The 20,060-nt window shown below is 42.2% G+C and overlaps 2 protein-coding genes across 3 annotated transcripts in view; both read left to right on the plus strand.

The window, feature by feature from the left end:
• ARIH1 (ariadne RBR E3 ubiquitin protein ligase 1) overlaps positions 1-3,197 on the plus strand; it is a 62,944-nt gene extending 59,747 nt beyond the window's left edge. The window contains exon 14 of the mRNA XM_069797766.1: positions 1,547-3,197. Coding sequence (XP_069653867.1) covers positions 1,547-1,631 — 85 coding nt within the window. The 3' untranslated portion in view covers positions 1,632-3,197. The remainder of the gene's footprint in view (positions 1-1,546) is intronic.
• Positions 3,198-4,278: 1,081 nt separating this feature from the next.
• The window catches only part of BBS4 (Bardet-Biedl syndrome 4), a 43,948-nt gene continuing 28,166 nt past the window's right edge, over positions 4,279-20,060 (plus strand). Inside the window, exons 1-2 of one of the 2 annotated variants that reach the window (XM_069797767.1) lie at positions 4,279-4,385; positions 6,118-6,169. In XM_069797767.1, coding sequence (XP_069653868.1) covers positions 4,279-4,385; positions 6,118-6,169 — 159 coding nt within the window. The remainder of the gene's footprint in view (positions 4,386-6,117; positions 6,170-20,060) is intronic. The other variant, XM_069797768.1, reaches the window with a different exon arrangement.

Below are 20,060 nucleotides of genomic sequence, written 5' to 3' on the forward strand. Positions count from 1 at the left end.
CTCTGGAAAATTGCAGCAACTGACCTCCTAGCTAATTTGGTTTCAGCTGTTTTGATCTCCTAGCTTGCAAAGACATTTCTAGAAAGCAGGATTAAACCCCCACCACCAGCAGCAAAATAATTGAAGTTGGGAAAGTGGAAACTGTGCATGTTTGCTATCACATGCTTCAGAAAATCAATGGGACTTTGTATACGCTGATTTCTGTTGCAACAGCTGATAGCAATGAGAAGAGCCAGAACAGTTTTATTCAGATCTGTCAGTCTGATCAGATACTGAATGGTAGCAGCATAAGGGCTGCAGGTTAAGGTGAGGAATTTCTGCCTGTGTGTTAGCATGTGTTGTCACCAAGGATAGCTTTCTGCCAGGGTCTCCTGCTGAGAGATTCCTCCTGTGCACTTTGCTTTAGTGAGCAGAGGGATATTTGGCCACTGCTGAGCAAGCCGGGTTCCCAGCTGCGAGAGCCCCTCAGATGCTGTCCTGGCTGATGTGCGTGCCTGGAAACTGAACCACACAATTCCCAGCAGGAACCGTTAACTTGGCAGGTGGCTCCTGGGTTCCAGATTCTCACGTTAAAGCACACCTCTCTGGGCTGGGCACTGCCAAACCATGAACCAGTTAAACAGCAGTGCCTGGGGCCTTGGGAGCTGTTACCAAGACTTGGTCTTATCCCCCACATGCCTAAAGAAAATGTAGATTTTGCATCACTGCTGGAAGGGGTTTAATTCAGAAATGCCTGCTGCTTATTTATAATTTGCTCTTGGAACCTGAATACTTTAAATGTTTCTCTGCTTTTATATCTTTTTAGTTGGCTAACGCACCCGAAATGAATGAGGCATCTTTTGATATGTTCCTATGATATCACTTTTCCTCAGTGTCATTGATCCTGGTAGGACGGTACCTAACTCTGGGATCAGTTTTATTTGCAGCTTTATCTGTTTAAATGAGTGTAGGTGGAAAGAGCCCACAGGGCGTAGTGCCCCTCTGAGACCCAGGAGTTTCAATGCGAGGTAAAACTTGCACTCTAGCCAGACCGGTAACCCTTTTTGTAGACAGCTCAACCGCTTCCATCTCTACTGTGATTTTGGAGGGGAATAAAACTGAGTCGGCAGCGCTCCTGAGCTTTTGCCCACCTAGCTCCTGGATTTTTGTTGTTCTCAGAGTAGGCACCAGCCCATGTTTGAGGAGAGCTTCATCCCATTTTGGGTGTCAGTGCTAACCCATGCCTGGCTTTTGCAAATTGAAGCTGCTGCTTCTTCCTTTTTCAGTTATTAATGGAGTTTTCTCAGCTGTAGGGGCTTTGGGGATACTTTCACATGAGAAACTCTGAAGTTGCATGCTGTTTTTTTGCAGCCAGGGACCTGGAGTTGAGTGACTGGAGTAACTGAAGTCTTAATTAGCACTGTTAATAGGCTACAAAACCAAAGTCCCTTCTCGGGGGATCTCCTCTTTTGGAAGTGAGGCTTAATGTAGGTTTGCATTACTCGATGCTGGGGATGAGCCTGTGGTTCCTAACCTGCCTTTTCTGTGCTGTTCCTCTTTGCTGCAGATACTGCGAGAGTCGACGAAGGGTTTTGTTGCAGCACGTGCATGAAGGCTATGAGAAGGACCTGTGGGAGTACATTGAGGACTGAGACTGGCCCCGCATAAAACGAACTCTGAAACCTTTGCCATCTAGAGTGCTCATGCGATTCAAATCAAATACACACAAGGCGCTACGCCTGTTACACCGCTGGTCTGTAGTACCGGGATTCTGTTTTGTTAACAGAAAATTTAAGTAAATTATATTGTAATAAAAAAAAAGGTAGATAAACCATTGTACAACAGTATTCTAGGCGGCCAATAAGAGTGTGACAGATGCACTAAAAAAAAAAAAACCCTCCAACTTTAACTTGTAACGTAGCTTCATTCTCCAAGCCAACTCCTTTTTCTTTTCTATCTTTCTTTTCCTGTGTGTAGTACAGATGAAATTTAAACCAGTTTCTTGACACTGCTTTTCATGTCCAAACCAGCCATTTTGATGTACCTTTGGTAAGGGGGGGATGGCTCTCCCGTTCCCCTCCTCCTCTCTGCCACCCAAGTACACGGATGAATGTCGATTGGCTCATTGTAAAGGTGATTCTTGGGGAGGGTGGGGGGGGGGGGTACACAGCAAGGAAACAAAAAACCTTTGTATATGACTTTTAAAACAAAAAGAGGACAACACAGTATTTTTCAAAGTTGTATATAGCGCATATGCATGGACAAAGAGCAAGCGTGGCACGTGTTTGCATAATGTTTAATTACAAAAAAAATATTTATTCTTTAAAAATCTTCAAGATTATGTCTATTTGCTGTGCATTTTCTTTCAGTTTGTTTTTTTTGTTTTGTTTTGTTTTCCCTGGGATGGGGTGGGGGAAGCGTGTGCTGGTGTAGTGAATATTTTTGGGGTGTGTTTGGGTTTTTTTTGTTTTGTTTGTTTGTTTTTGTTTTTGTTTTTTGGAAGGCTTTTACCAGAGAAGTTGGGTTTCTCCTCTTCCTGCAGTTCCTTTATGTCCACAGCCTCCAGTTTTGTGTGTGTATCCATTGCTGGCAACGGACCCATCCCCTTGTGCGCAGCTCCTGATGCTCAGTAACCCTGTGTGCATTGCGTTAGTGACCAATGTACGCTGTGATTCAGGATGCTTTGCCTTTTTTTTTGGCCCCAGATTGATACCTGCCCAAATCCAACTCTGCTGTTCCCATCCATGCACGTGCAGAACACGTGCTCTGAACCCAGAGGAGGTGTGTGTGTGTATTTAGAGTTTTATTTTTAATTCCAAGGCAGGAAAAGGAGGGGTATTTTGCACCACTTCTCAAAAGACTTAATAGAAAGATTTCAGCTGTGGATCTCCTCTCCCTCCCCCTTTCATCTGTCAAATGGACCGTTCCTTGCTGTTTAAGTTTCACTGACATTATAACGAGTCGTAACATTGAAAAGGAAAGGTGATGGAATTGTCTTTGTGTTTGTTTTGGGCTCAATTACTGGGCATACTGTCCCAGGAACTATTTAACACTCCATCTAGTGCAGTAGAAGTTGAAATCAGCGGGGTATTTTTCAATTAAAAGGGGAAAGAACTAATGAGTTAGCTACTGAGTCCATTTTTATGATTTCTGTAACAAGAGCTATGTTAAAGTAAACAATTGGTGGTGGTTTTATTAAATTTACTCCTGTATAGGAACTCCTTCTGTGGTATTTTTCGCCAGGCTAGTGTCCTCAAAGCTTTCTTCCAATCTGCCAGCTTCAAGGGGGAATAAATTTGCAAAGGGGTGAATGAAAAAAGGCCGATTACAGCCAGGTCTGTAATGTGAAATGCTGTTTCCAGATGGCACCCGAGTCACTTCAGATACCTCACTGACAAATACCGACACTTCCAGCGCTGTAGTTGTGTCCGTCTGTATGTGCTTTCCCCTTCACCTGCCCCCCACCATGGCTTATTTGCCCTTGGATATCACATGCAAGAGTATCTGCACCGCAGCCGTTTCCCCTGTGCTGTTCCTGCCCCTGCTCCCAAAAGCTGGGACGGAGCAGGGCTGGGTGCGGATCACCAGTGCTGCCTGCTCTGAGTCTGTAATTGCAGGTGGTGGTGACTTGGGCTTCCCCTTGGCTTGCAAAAATTCCCCATCCATGTATTAAAATGCTTGTGAAAGCCATGTGTGCTCTGCTGGAGTGTGGTGGGCCGGGCAAGTGGAAGCACGGAGCCTAGCTGCTGTTGGGTTTTTACTCCCATGTTCCCAAAACAACCTACAAAGGATGGGGGCAGGCTCCAACCCAAAGGAAACCTGGTCTGTGGTGTCTTCGATCTTGATGGCTGTTGGCAAACCTTAAGATAATGATTGTTAAAATCCAGTTCCGTGGGAGCAATCTGCTGATGTTTCTCTCCGGCTTGCAATTACCTGCCCGTGGTGACACTGTCCCCGCTAACAGGCTCTGCAGCCTCCTCTGTGGAAAATGTAAAGGAGGAAAAAAAAAAAACCCAACCCACCCCATCCCTCCCTCCTCCTGAGGGTCTGTGGCTGTTCAGCGGGGCCCGGCCTGTGTGAGACCCTCCCCAGGCCCCTCGGCTGGGGCATCCCACCTCATTCGCGGCCTTCTTCCCTCTCACACCGCGGGGGAAGCGACCAAACCCTTCCTAATAAACTTATATTTTATTCTTTCATTAGTTACGTTGGTGTTTTTCATGACAAACGCCGCGGCGGTACCAGGGCGTCCCGGGTCCTCTCACCGCCACCTTCCCGTCGGGCGCAGCGCCGCGCTCCTCTATGGTTGTCCCGGAAGTGCTTCCGGGGGCGGTGTGTCGGTCGGTAACCGTGGTAACGGGGCGCTTCTTCCCGCTGCTGGAGCGATGGCGGAGCCGCAGGCCGCACCGGTGAGGGGCCGACGGCCTCCCCCCTGCCCGGACGGGCCCCCGGGAGAGCTGGGCTGGGCTGGGGGCTTGGGGGGGGGGGGGGGGGAGGAAGGGGAGGAAGGGGAGGCCGGGGCGGGTGGCGGCGGGAGATGCTGTTAAGAGTGAGTTTTTAATCTTTGCACACTTGGTATCAAAGACAGAATGGAAATTCAGCCTTATTCTGTTTTTTATTGGGGTAATCTAGTGAAACCTAAACCTTTCTCAGCGTCCGTCAGGGCTCACTTTTCCCCGTGTGCTCCTGTAAAATTGCCCTTGTTCCGCTGTGTCGTGCAGCCTGATTTCTTATCATCAGGTGCTCTTAAGGAAAATAAATGGTCTTGGAATAAGGCAAAAAAATTCCTCTCATGGGTAAATATCTGATTAAAAGGTGAGGAGCAGAAAGAAGGAATAAGTGCTCTTTTTTTTTGTGGTGGAAGATGGTCGTTAATGAAGCCCTGCAGGCTTCTGTACCAGGCCTGTGTTATTTGGTGTATCTAGAAATGATCTGGACAAAAGGATGGCTAGAAAGTTATTCAGGTGAGGAGGAAATAGGAGAAGCTACGGGAAAGTCTTAACAGTGCTGAGCAGTAGGATTTAGGATTAGAATGATGTATACAGATTAAAAAAAAATTGCAAATATATAAAAAAACTGAGGGGCTTTGTGCTGGTTATTGCTGCTTAGGAACAAGTGCTTGGAGTTGGGTAATTCTGTGAAAATATCAAGTCAGATTTTCACAATAGGAGTCAGAAAAGTGAATAAAATGTTAGAAATTATTAATTATTAAAATTATTAATAAAATGTTAGAAATTATTAAGAAACAAAGCTGGTAAAAGCCTTTCCTGTATATATCTGGGTTGTTTTCCGTGTCTCAGATACTGTACTCAGGATGTCTGATCCTCCCCACCTCTGATAAAAAAAACAGAGTAGAATGAGAAAATGTTCCCAAAACATTACAAGGAACAAGGGTAGACTGAACCTCCACTTTAAAAAATGGTTTATTAAGGAGAGGGGAGGTGACACAGGTCTATAAAATCCTGTGTTGTGTCTGGAGAAGAGGAGTGAGGAATGTCTCTTCCCCAAAAAACTGAAAGTCAAGAATAAAAATGCTTCCCTGTCTAATTATGTTTGTCTTCTGTGAAGGCTTGATTTTTGATGCCAAGTAAGAAAAAAGTATAAAATGAATTTTTTTTCCATGGACCGGGTACCTGCTTGTCCGTGAACTCTGGGCAATATTTGCAGGTTGAGGTGTGTGGCGTGCTGTGCAATGGGACGTTGCTGTGCTCATGTGCCTGCAGACTCTGATGGTTCTCCAGGAATGACTTTGTGCTAATTAACTTTATAAATGTTTTATAAGAAATGCTTTTAAAGTTTTCCTGTGTGATCCCTAATTAGCGTCTTAAATGCTTGAGTTTGGGATTTTTTACAAGGTAATGATCACTTTCTAGAATCCTAATAAATAGCACCGAACCTGCGGAACAGGAATGTACTGTAAAATGAGTGCGTTTATTTAATCCACACAGTGAACAGAATCTCTACCTAGCTATGGCTAGGGAAGAGCAGTGCTTGGCAGGGCAGATTTTGTCTAGCAGCAGTGATGCTATTTTTATGCCGTCTTTGGGGATTTGCCAGTTGTCCTTTCTGATTATTTTCTGGAATAGATCTTCAAGAAACCTTGCCTGGTATATTTAATACTCCTCTTTTCTGTCTTTTCAGGTTTCTTCATTGCCAGTGGCTACAGAACCCCCAAAACCCCATCCTAAAAAAGGTTTGTTTGAAGATAGGATTGTGTTTCTTGGGCAGGTTGATTTTAAGATTTCTTTTATAGCGTGTACGGCTGTCTAGGAAGAAATAAATGTCCACTGGGAAAAGATGAGACTATCTAGACTGTAAGCAGCTGAGTACTTTTTTCTAGGGTCTGTATGATCACTAGCTCAGTGCTGTTGCTGGCTGACTTGCTGTACCTACAGCCTGCATCATGTTTGCTTATAGTCTAAGAGACTGTTTATTTTATTGTGCACATACTTGTTGGGCTGCTAATGAGTTTGGTATTCATTTATCTCCTTAAATAATACGAGGGGTTTGTTCATTTTAGGTTATTCAGAATAACGTATTGCTGTAGAAATTATCTTGGGAAACTAACATTGTGTCTCATTGGTTTTCGTGTCGCATTTTCTAAGTTTTGAAGTAAAAGGGAGAGCAAGTGAGATAAAACCAGTCAGGTTGTAGCTGGTTTTAATTATTGTTTGCTTGGTTTGTTTTTTTTTTTCATACTGAAAGTGAGAGTTAATTAACTCAGTCTGAGTTGTTGTTTTGAAATCTTGGTTGAATCTGAACTGTAACAGGAACAATTTCAGTTACCAGTTCAAAATGTTTGACTAAAGCCTGGTGTTTTGTAAGGCATCCAGTAAAGCCTGCAGCACAATTTGATCTTGCAGCCTCTCCTTTCCCGTCTTCCCTCTCTCTTGCGATGTGACTTGTCCTGGTGCACGTGAAGAATGTTTCTTTCTCTGTGATGCTGAGCTGTGCTCACGTTCCTAGTACAGATCTGTTCACTGTAGAGACTTTTGCGCCTACCTAAGGTGAGATTAGGGGTTTTTTTTATGGATTTTCCTTTCTCAAGTGTCCAGAGGGCCCCATCAAGTCAGATTAAGAGTGAACTCTGCAGTGTTGCTAGAACCCCGATATACTTATTGTGCCAGTCAGAAGCAGTCCTCCTCTTCCTTTACCTTTTAATTCAGGGAAGCTCAGTTAGAAAGCTCTGTACTTTGGCCTTTGTCTACTCTGAATGTGTGATGTGCCTGTCAGAGTATGCTTTGGGAGGAAATCTTCCATGTTTCTAAATTCCTTGTGATGGAGACTGCCTTGGTGCTACATCCTAGTTTCTGCCTAAAGGTTCTTTGTCTCACATGTAGGTACTGTGCCATACCTGGCCCCGATAAGCTGGAAGAAACACTTTGCTTTTCTTCTGGAGAGGTCAGGCTAACATCACGTAGTCCCAATTCCTGGCAGCAGAATTCCAGCACTTGAGCAGAATATTGCTATCCTGGAGACGGTGCTTGATATAGACCTACAGCTGTTGGCTTGCACAAGTCCAAGACTCTTTCTGTACGTTGCCCCAGGCTGAAACGAATGCTACTGCTTCAGGCCTGTATGCAAGTAAAAATAACCCCCCAAACTTGCTTTTATCTTGACTGCCAACTCTTTCAGAGCAAGGATGGCTGTTTCTTTAAACCAATTAGCATGGCTTCCGTGGAGGCACTGATTGACTCCTTAGTGAGGTGGTTCATCTCCATCCTTTTCTATAAAGGTTATGACTCTGATCTCCTCCTCATCCTCAGTGACCCCCACCTTGTTCTGCCTCATTCTGTGAGTCCCATCTATGATATTTGCACTGTTTTTACAGGACAGTGTACGTTTGCAGTTCTCTGAATAAAACATCTGTAGAGAGATCAGGCTGATGGTGTTTGCCAAGAGATGGACTATCACTCCAGCACTCTTTCCTGGCAGGCTGAGGTCTATTAAATCAACTCTGCATAATTCATGAGCGAACGGGATAGCTGAAAAAGAAAGATGGAGCCATCAGCCTTACAAACAAGCCATGGAGGTGTGCTGGGTAGAAGCTGTCGTGCCTCTGTCAGCTTGCTTGTTAAACTCTCCGTCAAGTTCCTTCCTGCTTTTAAGTGTACGCATTTTAATATTGATCGTTTGGGAGAATGAACTGTAGCAGTTGCAACTTTCTTAATGGGGCTGCTTCTCCAGATCCCGCCTGCTCCTGCTGTTTGATAAAGGGCTGCTTGTTTGTGGCTGCTGAGGAGGAGTTTTCTCTCCTACTCAGCATTTTGCATTAACAACCCTGAAACCGAGCTCGGTGCTTCTTTAAAAAGGGCCACCAATGCTCCTTCAGGTTTTAAGGCTGCAAGTCCAAGGCAGGGCAAAGGCCATGCAAAAGAATTGGTGTCTCCATCACCAGCCAATGTTCCTTCCACCTGCTTCATTGCCGTTGGTGTTCATCCAACTGCACGCCAGAGGGGAGAAAGTAGTAAATGAAATCCAGTTATTCATGGCTCTGGATCTCCCTTTTGTACCGACACGACCCTTGACTCAAAATTAACTATGGTGAAGAAAAAAAATCATCTAGCCTGTGACTTTTGTAACTCTGTTTTCTGTTTCTTAAGGTAAATTGAGGCATCTCCAGTACCTGGTGCACCTTGGGCAGTTCTGAAATGAAATGCCTTAGAAGCTTTTGTGCTTTGCCATTTAACATTTGACTGTGTTGCCTTTAGTACAGTGGGCAAAAGCTGATTTGAGCTGCCTGATGGTTAATCTCTAGGAAATGAGGGCAGCAAAAAGATTTGCAATAGGGAGTGATGTAACAGTGTCCTTTGTGTGTGGGTGTGATGCTGGGGGCATGTAAGAGAGCAGGGGAGAGAACGAAGGTGATGTTGTATATGCTTTTGTGGAGTTTGGCAGGAAAGAATAGCATCTTTTTCCCATTACAGTTTTGGGGTTTTTTTTAAATAGGATTTTTGTAGAACATCTTAATGAAGTATCTTATCCAATTTTAGTTTGGCTGAGGAGAATTATGGTGAACTTTGAGGAGCCAGGCAAATCTACATCAGTTCTGTTTGAATGGAAGAGTGCTGCTAAACTTATTTTAAACTGACATTTTAAAATACTGAATGGTAACTTTCTGCTGCAGCAATTTGCCTTTTTATATTTGCATTGTATTTTCAAGAAGGATTCAAGAGAGATACTGAAACCACCATTAGTGCAAGCAGTTCTATGAAACAGAGAGACCATATGGTATAATATGGTCTCCTATGAACAGTTTGGTGTGGATATAATTTGTGCCCAAATAGAGCACATATTGCAATAACCAAACAATGCTGTTGTACACAAATGTAGTAGAGTATGACCAAGTCATCGCTGAAGTCCTAACTTTAATCATCACAGTGCCTGGATTCAGACTGTAACAGCTCGTCTCTGTACTGGGTAGGACTAAGGTATTAAACATGTGCTTCTGAGAACGTGATCTCGGATTTGCAAAAAATCATTTGAATGACAAAATACACATGAGTTTTGTTGCTTAACCAGAAGGAACACGAGAAGACCGTATCTTCAGTCTGACCTGCGATGCAGATGAGAATACGTTGGACATTGTTGAAGCATGCAACCCGAGAGTCATGTGGCTTCCCCTCGCTGTTGCATCGCTTTCCTGCTGTGGATGCTCCTTTGATCCTGTCTGTGAGACAAGAAAAAAATGGAAACCTAGAACCAGTGTGTAGCAACCTGATTTTATGGCTCTTAAACAAGAATAACTGAGTTAAGAGGCAGAATTTGCTCTTGAATTAGCTGCTGTCATGGCTGATCCGTCACGTGGCTTTTAGGTTGTGAAAGCCCAAAAGGTTAGGATTTAAGAGAGTCTGTCCTGCAGGCAGGTCAGGCCAAAGGGATGACAATGAGCATTCAACAAGTGTATAAAGAGTCTGGAGCAGATTGTGGTGGTGGTGGGGAAAGGCGTACACAGCAATCAGGTTAGAAATCTCTACATCTAGCAATCTAAATTAAAGGGACCGATGGAAGGCAAACCCTCGGAGTATCTTGTAGCTGCACTTGGTGACAACCATTACTCAGCAGCTGACACGTTAGTAGCTAAAATCATTCACTATTTTGTCCTTTACCCCCCGTGGGGAGAGCTGCTCTGAAAATCAATTCCCTTTGTTGTTACATCAAGATCCATAACTCTCCCTGTCTTGATATTTTGTCCCCAAGCAATTGATGGTAGAATAAAGGGAGCTCTGTTCCTTGAAGCGATGTAGAGTTAATATCAGCCTGCTGAGATGGGGTTTTAATCTCCCTGCTGCATTTTAAATTAATCAGATATTTTCCTAAATGCTTTACTGGTTTTGAATTAAGATAGGCTGCCTCCCATCTTTCCACTTTCCTTTTGCCACACAGGCAAATCAAGTCATTTTATAGTATCTGATAGTACTGTAGCACAGAAGCACTTCTACCAGCTTGTATTGTTGATTTTTATGGAACATAACTTGAATTTATTTCCCTTTATCGTGGAAAAAATATTTAGAAAGGTAGTTCTGGGCTCATGTTAGTCTAATAACAGTTCAAAGGTTAATGGAACAATTTTAAATGCATTTGGATTTCTACACAAATATTAGACCTCAGATTTTCTGAGATACAGTGATAGCTTTTTAACAACAGAGTAGAATCCTAAATATGTATATGCTGTAATAAATACACTGAAGCAAAATAAAGTAGATTTCACTTGAGTCACTGGGAAGAACTTGGGCTAGAAATCCTGTGAAGACTGTGAAGAAGGAGAATTCTGAGTTGTTAACTGACCACCTCTATGTTTACCCAAGGAAGGGTCGGGTAGATAATTTTCAAAGCAAAAATCTTCCCCTTGTGAATTGTAAAAGTATTAGCAAGGATTAAGTGGTCTCCCCATTCCTGGGCATTTGGATATTTTTTGGATGCTTTGTAGGTATGTTTTTTCCTAGGGTCCGAAGCAAGGAATTCTGTCTTGGATTAACTGTGACCCTTGGCAAAGCACTTTGACTTTTGTTTCTTTCCATTTATCAACCACAAGATTGGTCTAATATTCAATGACAGTTTTTGGATGCTGCAGACTTTCAGTTAACAAAACATTTGGAGACATTAAATGAAAAATACCATATAAATGGGTACATTCCAATGCACTACTTGGCCTGTTTGAGTGCTGCTAGAGATAGTACTGAAGGGTGCGGGTGAGATGTATGGAAGAAATTTTATAGGGAGAAATTTTAGCATACCCTAAATATGGTCAGGTCTGCCTCATGGGCATTTTAACACGCTCAATGCTTCACATCAGGGCACTTCTGTAAAGTAAACCAGGTGTCTGGATGTTTCAAGGTTTGTGAGTCTTCATCTTTTTTTTTTTTTTTTTTTAGGTGAGTTCCACTTCTGTCTTGTATAATTACAAGCATAACTAGAAGAATGTCTTGTAAGGCCATTGTGGGTCACTGAAAGGGAGGAAATAGAGTTCTCTCTGCTTTTATTACATTCTCCATTTCAGAGACAAAATAAGTTACTGACCCAAGACTAAAACACCTGATGAAGTCGGTTTATGAACGATGAACACACAAGTGCTTGGTGTCCATTTGCAAGTAATAGCAGAGTTTGATTAGATTTGGCTACTGCAGATAAATAATAGAAATAGGGAAGTGTGTAATGTGAATGTGTGTTTTAAAGCTGTGGTTGTGTCCTGTTCTTAAGCTCTGCGGTAATGAGGGTGTTGTTCTTTGTGGCTCAAAGTTACCACACTTGTACCACACAGAAACCTGGGTATTTTGCATCTTACCACGGTAGTGTCTTTTCTTTAATTGAATTTTGAAATATTCTCAAGCAGTGTGTGTTATTCTTGCCCAGCTAAATCCCATGTCAGTATTTCGCTCAAATACTGGTAGTGCCGTCCTTTTCATGTGGGTGCTCATCCTTGAAGCCGAGGGTGTAGTCAGTGGGTTCTGATAAAAAAATAATTGCACATGGTGATTTGATGGGCAGTAAAGCTCACTTTATCTGGTATTGACTTTGGTTAGGAAGTGCTCATGGTGATAAGCAATCTCAAAATGTGACTGTTAGATAATAAATAACTTTCAGGTTATGCAGAAGTAGATAAGTGGCTTTTGATGATCTGTCCTGCAAAAATGGATCTCACTCACTCTCCGGCCGGCTCCCGCTCACACAGATGAACTAGGGATCCCTCCTGCTCCTGCAGGTATTTTAAGGGATCCTGTAAGTCTTTTAATGGCTGGAGCACTCTGAAGAGCAGGAACTTTTTAGCACCCTGAGGAGTCGATTCTGTGCACTTGCAGAGCTGATAATTTTTTAATTTCTGATACATTTTCTTAAATCAATATAAATCCATTCTTTGAGCCAGCTTCAAAGCTGCCTTTGAACTTGCACGAGTGAAGCTGCCTGAGAAATCCAGATAAAAACAACCCCCTTGAGTTAAATTAATTAATACTTTTAAGTGTGTCAAAAAGAAAAGATGTTGGTGGAAATGTCATGGTTGTAGGGGAGCAAATGCAGTTCCTGTATCTGTATGTACCAATTCGTTTCCATTTGGCCATGTGCAAGCCAAGATCTTTTAGTCCATCTGAACCTACAACCTTGTGGGAAGAAAATGGTTTCTAAATAACAGATTAGTTGGTAATTACATCATTGTTTTATATAAGAGAATTTGATATTTTCATCTCTCTGCGATAAGTGGATAGTAGTGCTGTGTGTATTTTGTTCAGGATCTGATACAGCTGTTAGTTTTGAATAGTGAGATTGAAAAAATGAATTATCATTTTGGGGTAATTAAATTGTATAATATACTTCACTTCATCCTCTCCTCCCCAAAATAACAGCCCAGTAATCCCTGCACCACAAAAAACTGGTAATATTCAAGTTTGAATGTGCTAGCACAGCTCTGCCCTCTTGTGTGTGTACATTAATGTCTGTGATTACAGGAACAGGGACTCCTTTGCAGACAGCGTAGCAGGTGTGTTTTTCTGTCAAGACTGGTATCACTGTAAAATCTTAGTGCTGACTTTTAAATCAGAAGATTCATAGTTTCAGTTCTAGCTTTACACCTTTTGGCAGTTGTCAACCCACTTCATTTCCTCTCTGTAAAGGAGAAAATCTGTATCTGCTTCTTAAGCCTGTTGCAAACTTAATTAGGCAATGAAAAGTGCCATAAAAGTGCCACCTCTTGTAGAAAGTGAGTATAATCTGAGTGTCTTTTGATAATTAAGAAATACATTACACTGGATTGGGATCAGGAGGAGGGTTAAGTACAATAGCTCAGCTTTAGAGGATCTAACTGTACATTTGCAACATACTACTTTAGGATAACATTTAAATTTTATTTTTTTTTCACGTTCCTTTGAAAGTCCTTGGTGCTAGGCAATTTTCTTTTGTATTTTAAATGTTTGTTGGTGTGCTGCTTACAGATAAAATGGCATCTCCTACTGTGAATTTTAAAATATTTTTATAAAACTAGTAAGTAACAAAATTAGGAAGGGTGGTATTCATCATTCTGAATTGAGATGTCTCTTACGTCAAACAAGTCTCAGCAGATCACCTGTGCTCCGTATTTAGTCAGTGGAAAGTCCATCTGATGCCATTCCTCTGACCTCTGCCAGCCACCTATCTTGGGATGCGTTGAATCACTCCCCAAGCTTGCATATTCCTCCCCTTTACCTTAAAGACAGCCCAAGGCAAGTAACTCAGATGTCTTAATTTTCAGACACTTAAGTTAAAGGACATGCATCCCACTCAAGAATGTCAGAACTAATGTTATCTGTGCAACCTGAATTTAAGCCTTTGAGTCTTTAGTGACATAATTACATATTGGCTTTAGCCCAGCTCTCCAACATCATCCATTGTTCAGGAATGATGGGACTCACTGAAAAAGGAACAGTTCACTGAGGGCTTTTAAAATAAAAGGTATCTCCATTATTCAGTGTACAGCCAGTCGTCGTGTTTGTCTGCAGCAATCAAATCCCATAGATAAATTCCCTGATTCTGCAAGGTTCTTCTGTGTTGTACTCAAACTGCGCATTGTATGTTCACGTCTCTTAGGAGACAGTACTTCCTGGTCAAGAAGACATTTTGGGTTCCCCAGTGCTTGAGGTCTTGCTTTTTCAGAGTTACCGAGCACGTATACTGCAACACTTCCATGGCCAGAGCATGGCTGCTGCCCATCCTGCTTGCTGGAGTGAATGCTGGCTGGGAGATACCAGCTCTGTCTTTCAAGCTGTACAGCCAAAAATGATGGATGAGCGGGCATGTAGTGGCTGCCTTCGGGAGGCCTGGTTAGGTGATTTTTCCAGCTTTGTAACAGAAATCAGAGTGAGGTTTCTTGTCTCAGGAGCAGCTTTACAGCATCTTAATGAAGGGACTGTTCATTCATTCCTTCCAGGGTCTGTCCCCTTTGCAGCGGAGGTTTTAAGCTGCATAACAGACACTGCAGAAGTCCTGTGATTTAGTCAGTGGTTTATTCACATTTCTCGACAATTTCATTCACTGTCTGACCTCAATTTACTTTTATATTCATCATCGTTAGAAGGAGACAGGGCACCTCGTGAAAATACTCATGTGTTCCTGTAATTGTAGGCGTGCTTGTGTAATTAAAAACTGTATTGTTAAGACATTCATGCAGTAGGGAAGAGTGAAGGCTGCACTGGCAAATATTCGTCCTGGGACAGGTATCTGACCTGGAAAACTTCATCCTGAGGCAACAAGTTTGGAAGAAGTTTGTGCATTCAGAAAATAGGGTCTTGTAGTAGGGAGTGCTTAACTGTTTGCAAGACCAACTTCTATATTTTTTTTAATATATGTATTCTTCTAATATGTTATGCTTCTAATATAATATTCTTCTTTGTCAGTGGATGAAATGAGGACAGGTTCTAGGTGTTACTCCCTATTGAGTGGGAAGTTTCAAAGACTGTCAGGGCTGGATTGTGGTCCTCTCCCTGTTACAATATTACTTTGCTTTTTAAGAGGAAAGCTTTTTCTTACAAATGCCTTGTAATGATTTTAGTCTCAATTTCCGTGTAAAATACCTCACACTGTAGACAGAAAAAGACTAAGCGTAAGAATTTAAGCCAAAGGAAGGATTAGACTGGAAATCCCAAACTACTGTGCTCCTGATACTGGAATTAATGAGAAGCTGGTTACACAGGTTATTTTGGGAATGCCTGCAGCCGGTGTTGCTTCGTTTGCGGGGGAAATATCTTCCATCCCTGCTTTGCTGTGGGAGGAAACAGCGAGTAGTCACCAGTTAATATCACAGACCTCCTGTGCTGTTTATAAGCCATTTTATTCAGAAGCACTATGCGATGGTGTACTCTACCTCCCTTCTTTAGGAACAGCATTGGCAAATAGACACCCGGAGGGAGCTCAGTCTCCTTCTTGCCTACAAGAGCACAAGGCATCAAGCAGGAAAATAATTGTTTAAATGGAGAAGATAACATTTGGGGTGCTATGCCAGGGGATGGATCCTTGAGTATCTCCAAGCGTAGTGTCTGCATCCTCAGGGAATTGAGAACTGCTGTGCGAATCAGCCTATTTTTTTCTACATTAGCTTGCACTTAAAAGAAAAAAAATAGCAAAAGCTCTTTCAGATCCTTGTTTTTCTTCTGTTCAGAGCGCATCTCTGCTCAGCAGTCAGCACTCATGGTCAAAATTGGCTTGTACAGGGGAAACGGACTTTCAGTTTTGATTTTTTTAAGCAAATAAAGAAGATTATACTTTTTCAAATTTCTTTTTAAAGTACTTGTTGCTAAATTTCATCCCAGTGTTATTTGTTTGAATCAAATTTTAGACTTGAATTAAGCAATATTAGGCTTGAATCAAATTTTTTGTGTAGTAATGATCAGGCTAATGGTACTTGTGCTAATGTCTGTAATTCCCCGCCTCTTTCATCAAATGGAGCCAGGATTGCAGAATGGTATCTCATCAGCCTCATACTGCTAACGGAGATGTCCCAGTAACCAGACTGGTTCTGCCACTGGGAACCTCGCTGTGGTGCTGGGAAGTCCAGGGGGGTCACAAGTGTGTATTTATTTTCTTCCCACTTCACCTTAAGGTTAAACTTGAGCAGCATGTACTAGAAGACATTTATATTGAATAATCAGTGTAGGCATTTGGCTTGTAAATAAAAACATTTTTGTTTGGAGTAACTCAGAACTTTAAGTGTCTTACAAAAACCACTGAAGTGTGAGCTAGCAACTCTTTAAGATTTATGCAGTGTAAACTAACAATAGAAAATGCCCTTTTTTTTTTCCTTCACCCTAGTGTATAAATCACCTTTAAGATACAATTTTCAGCTCTTCCATATAGTTTTGGCTAATTTTCCTGCAGGGGGAGGTGTAGAGTCAGAAATGTTGCTTTTTTGTTTAAACCTGCTGCTGTTTTTCAGCCTCCTTCCACTTTTCTCTGCGTATTGTGAAGCTATTAATACACGATAGTAAGATCGCAGCTATGAATTATGGCTTTCTTGCCAGCACCAGAGTTGTACATGATGAGTTTTATTAACCCCAGCTGACTGTAAATAACAAGAAACCATACAGGTTTATTGTTTGATTTAAAGGTGTTCCAGCAGCAATTTGCAAAAGGGAAAACAGGGGGAAGGGGATTAAACAGGGAAGGGGATTAAACAGAGAGAGTGGCTAAAGCAGAAGGCTCTCTCCTTTTTTCTGTTGTTTATATCCATTTTACAGGTATTTGTGTACACAGACAGCTGTATTCTCACATACGTATGCGTGTACTCACACACGATGAGTGAAATACAGCATGCGCAGCCTCCTGTGGTGGGTTTTGGAGTTATTTTTCATCGTTACTGAGTTTTGAATACATTATGTCTCCTTTTTCAAACTCCAAGGATGGATCTGGGCATAGGAAGACCAATGTTCCTGTACTAGTTTTCTTTCAAAGCTGTAATGTATTTATATTGCTATGGTCTCAATAAAAGCCTTCAAGTGTTTGAGTAAGGAAGAGGATTTCTTGTTAAATTTGTCTGTGCACCAGCCTAGCTAGGAATTTGTAGGATGCTCCTCTGATATCAAGGCAGTTTGTTATTTTTAAATCTAAAAACCTTGATATTAGAGCTTAAAAATGCTTTCTATCTGTTATTCATACCTTATTTTGGAAAATACAAATCCCTGGCAATGGTATTTTGTTTTATAGTAGCTATTTGAGTTTGTGCCTTATTATTTTAATATTATTTTTCTTTAGAAGATACTCATTACCTTTCTGTCACCAGTTTTATAAACGGTAGCGTAATTCCTTGCATTGGCAGCTTGTGAAGCTCAAGGCAAAAGGGAGATATGCACAGCTGGTTTCATCCTCACCTTTCCCTCCCTATCACTGTTTATTTAACACGGCTGTGAGAGCACCAAGCTTCCTTTTGGACTGTAACCACAGCTATGCCCAACAGTAAACCTTCCCCAAGCTCTGCAGGTGGGAATAATTGTAACCCTGCCAATAATGTCAGCAAGTGTCTCCGGGAGGCTGAGTTGGGAATTGAGGGATGGATGGAGTGGATGTTGGTCCTGAAAGACTCTCATGTGCTCCCTCTCAGATTTGGATGCTCTCCTGCAGCGGCAAGTGAATTGTCTTTATGCTGTTGTCAGTTTGCTGTTAAGCTGATGACCTGAATTACTGTAAAATGGGAAATGAATCTCAAATTGAGAAGATCAGTCTTGCTTCTGTGTGTTAGAGTGAGCCTTACACGATGGTGGGAGATGATAATCTCACTCCCTCGTGGCTTCACTGCAGCAAAGCCTCCTGCCTTGATTTCTTCAGAACAAGATGGCACTTTACCAAATTCTGCTTTGGTGCAGCTCTCTTAATAGCAAAATGTTACAATAGAGACTTGAGTCATTGCCTCTGTGTTTATTAATTTTGCAGATACCTGTGTGCTTGAATGCTGTTTTACAACGTGCAATTTTTAATTAGAATTTGGAAAGGGACAGTTGCATCGGGATCCAAATTAGGCCTTTTGGATAATCTTATCCATGTACATGGTACCTACCACAATGGATCTAGACCATGGCTCGTGAGGCTACTGCAGAATAAAAAAAATTAAAAATACTTCCATTTAATTACTTTTCTGAAGATTTTCTGTCCTCTCCTTGTATGTTATGTGTGGTTTTGGTTATTATGGATTTTGGCGTGATAATAGGTTCTTCTTTGTGTCTTCTTGAGTCTTTTGCTTCTCTGCTTCTCCTCCAGGCTCTTCTTGCTGCTCTTGCTCACTTCGCTGCAGGCTGGGTTGCAAAGCTGGAGGGATGGGGAGTGAACTGGGGCTCAGACTCTTTCTGATAAGCCAGAGTGGAAGAAGGGCTGGGCTCTGATCTGTTTTTTTTTTTTTTAGTCTGATGAGACTAACGTGTTCTTGAGCTCCTTCTCCACCTCAGAGAGCCATAGCTGATCTGTGCTTTTCACAGGAAGGGTGCTAGGGTGCTCCAGGCAGCTGACAGTTTGCACGCTGGAGAAAATAAGGTGAAAAGCAGCCTGATGGCTACAGTTGTGCAGTTATGTTGAAATGCACTTTACTCTGGCTGTGCCCACAACGAAAGTGGTCTCTTTGCACCTGGCAATTTCTTTAAGAGGACGGCTGGTGCTTTAGCAATCATTTTCCCCATGAAATCTGATTGGAGCCTTCTGGGGCTTTTTTCACCTCCTCTCTCTTTACAGCAATTTCAAAACCCTTTTATTAAATCTAAACCCCCCTGTTTGATAGTTCATAGCTAAGCTATAATTACCCAATATGAAGATGCAAGCACAAAATAATTTCTTAGGGAGGTTTACACAAAAGGGAATAACTCTGATAATTTTTTTTTTCAGTCCTTTGAGAAAATCTATAAGAGGATGAATAAAGCAAAGAGTGATGATAGCGCAGCACAGATACAAACCTGATGATCTTACTCTGATTCTGTCGGGGTTTCCGCTCCAGTGGCTTCCTTAAAGGAGCATTGTCAGAAAGAAAAATCACATTGCTGCAAGTGGGCTGTGCAATCAATCACTGGCCACAGAGAAGGTGGGAGATCAGATGGATTCCCTTTTGAATTCAATCAAAACACATTTCAAAGAAACTGGCATGTCTCTTGGCTGAGGTATTTAATCATATATTTGGTGCCTGGCTCCCTGTCGCAGTTGCTTAATGAGACTAGACTTTTGTAATCCCAGAAAAGAGAGGCCAAAAGATAATTATGCAAGTTATAAACTCTTTTCACTGTAGATGCCAAGTTTTTTGATAATCGCATTTTCTTGGACTGGCCCTTGAGCAGGCTGATTTACAGAAAATAATGGCCTTCTTTTTTTTCACTGCTAGAATGATATAAACTACTATTTTCTAACCTGTAGTCCCTGCATCCTGGCAGTGCCTGGATTATTTGTGAGGGCTCTGCAAAAGGTGACAAAGAAGAGCGTGTCTTCACATGATCCACAGCCGTTACATGTGAGAAACTTCTGAAGGTCCATGTATTGAAGAAGGTGGAAAATTGCAATGTAGGCAGCCTGAGGAACTTGATGAATGTGCTCAGCTCCTCCTGGTGAGGCCAAATTCGGCGGCCTTTCCCTGCGCAGGAACCTTCTGAACAACCGGTTGCGGCAGTATGTGTTCCCAGATCTAATTAGTGTGAGATTGCAAACCATTATATGCCATATGGAGCCTCCACGATTCCTGATCATCCTTGTACTTGAGAAGACTGAGGCATGCTGTCGGGGCTTCTTTCTGTTCTTCTGCCCCTCGTAGCAGCCCCCGTGGCTGGATCCAGCCATACATTGCTGTTCAGGCCACTGCAGCAAGAGCTGAGCGAAACACATCATCTGGGGGGGGGGGGGGGATTAGGTATTCTGTGAGTAATTATTGAACTTGGAAAAATACATGGATATTAGGACCAGCTACAATTGAATCATGTCCTTTCAGAAAGTTGCAGACTGTTTTATTCCCTTTCTCTGGAGCTGGAGTCCCAACTAGCTGGGGATTTGTATTTCCCTTTTCTTCAGAAAAATGCAGTGACCTTTTGCACTGCGACAGCCCTTATCAGCAGGCTGGGGGAGCAAACCTAAGGGAGATAAATGCACCAGAAGTAGGCGGCTCA

Source organism: Haliaeetus albicilla, chromosome 12, assembly GCF_947461875.1.
Source record: "Haliaeetus albicilla chromosome 12, bHalAlb1.1, whole genome shotgun sequence".
In the NCBI taxonomy this organism is placed as follows: domain Eukaryota; kingdom Metazoa; phylum Chordata; class Aves; order Accipitriformes; family Accipitridae; genus Haliaeetus; species Haliaeetus albicilla.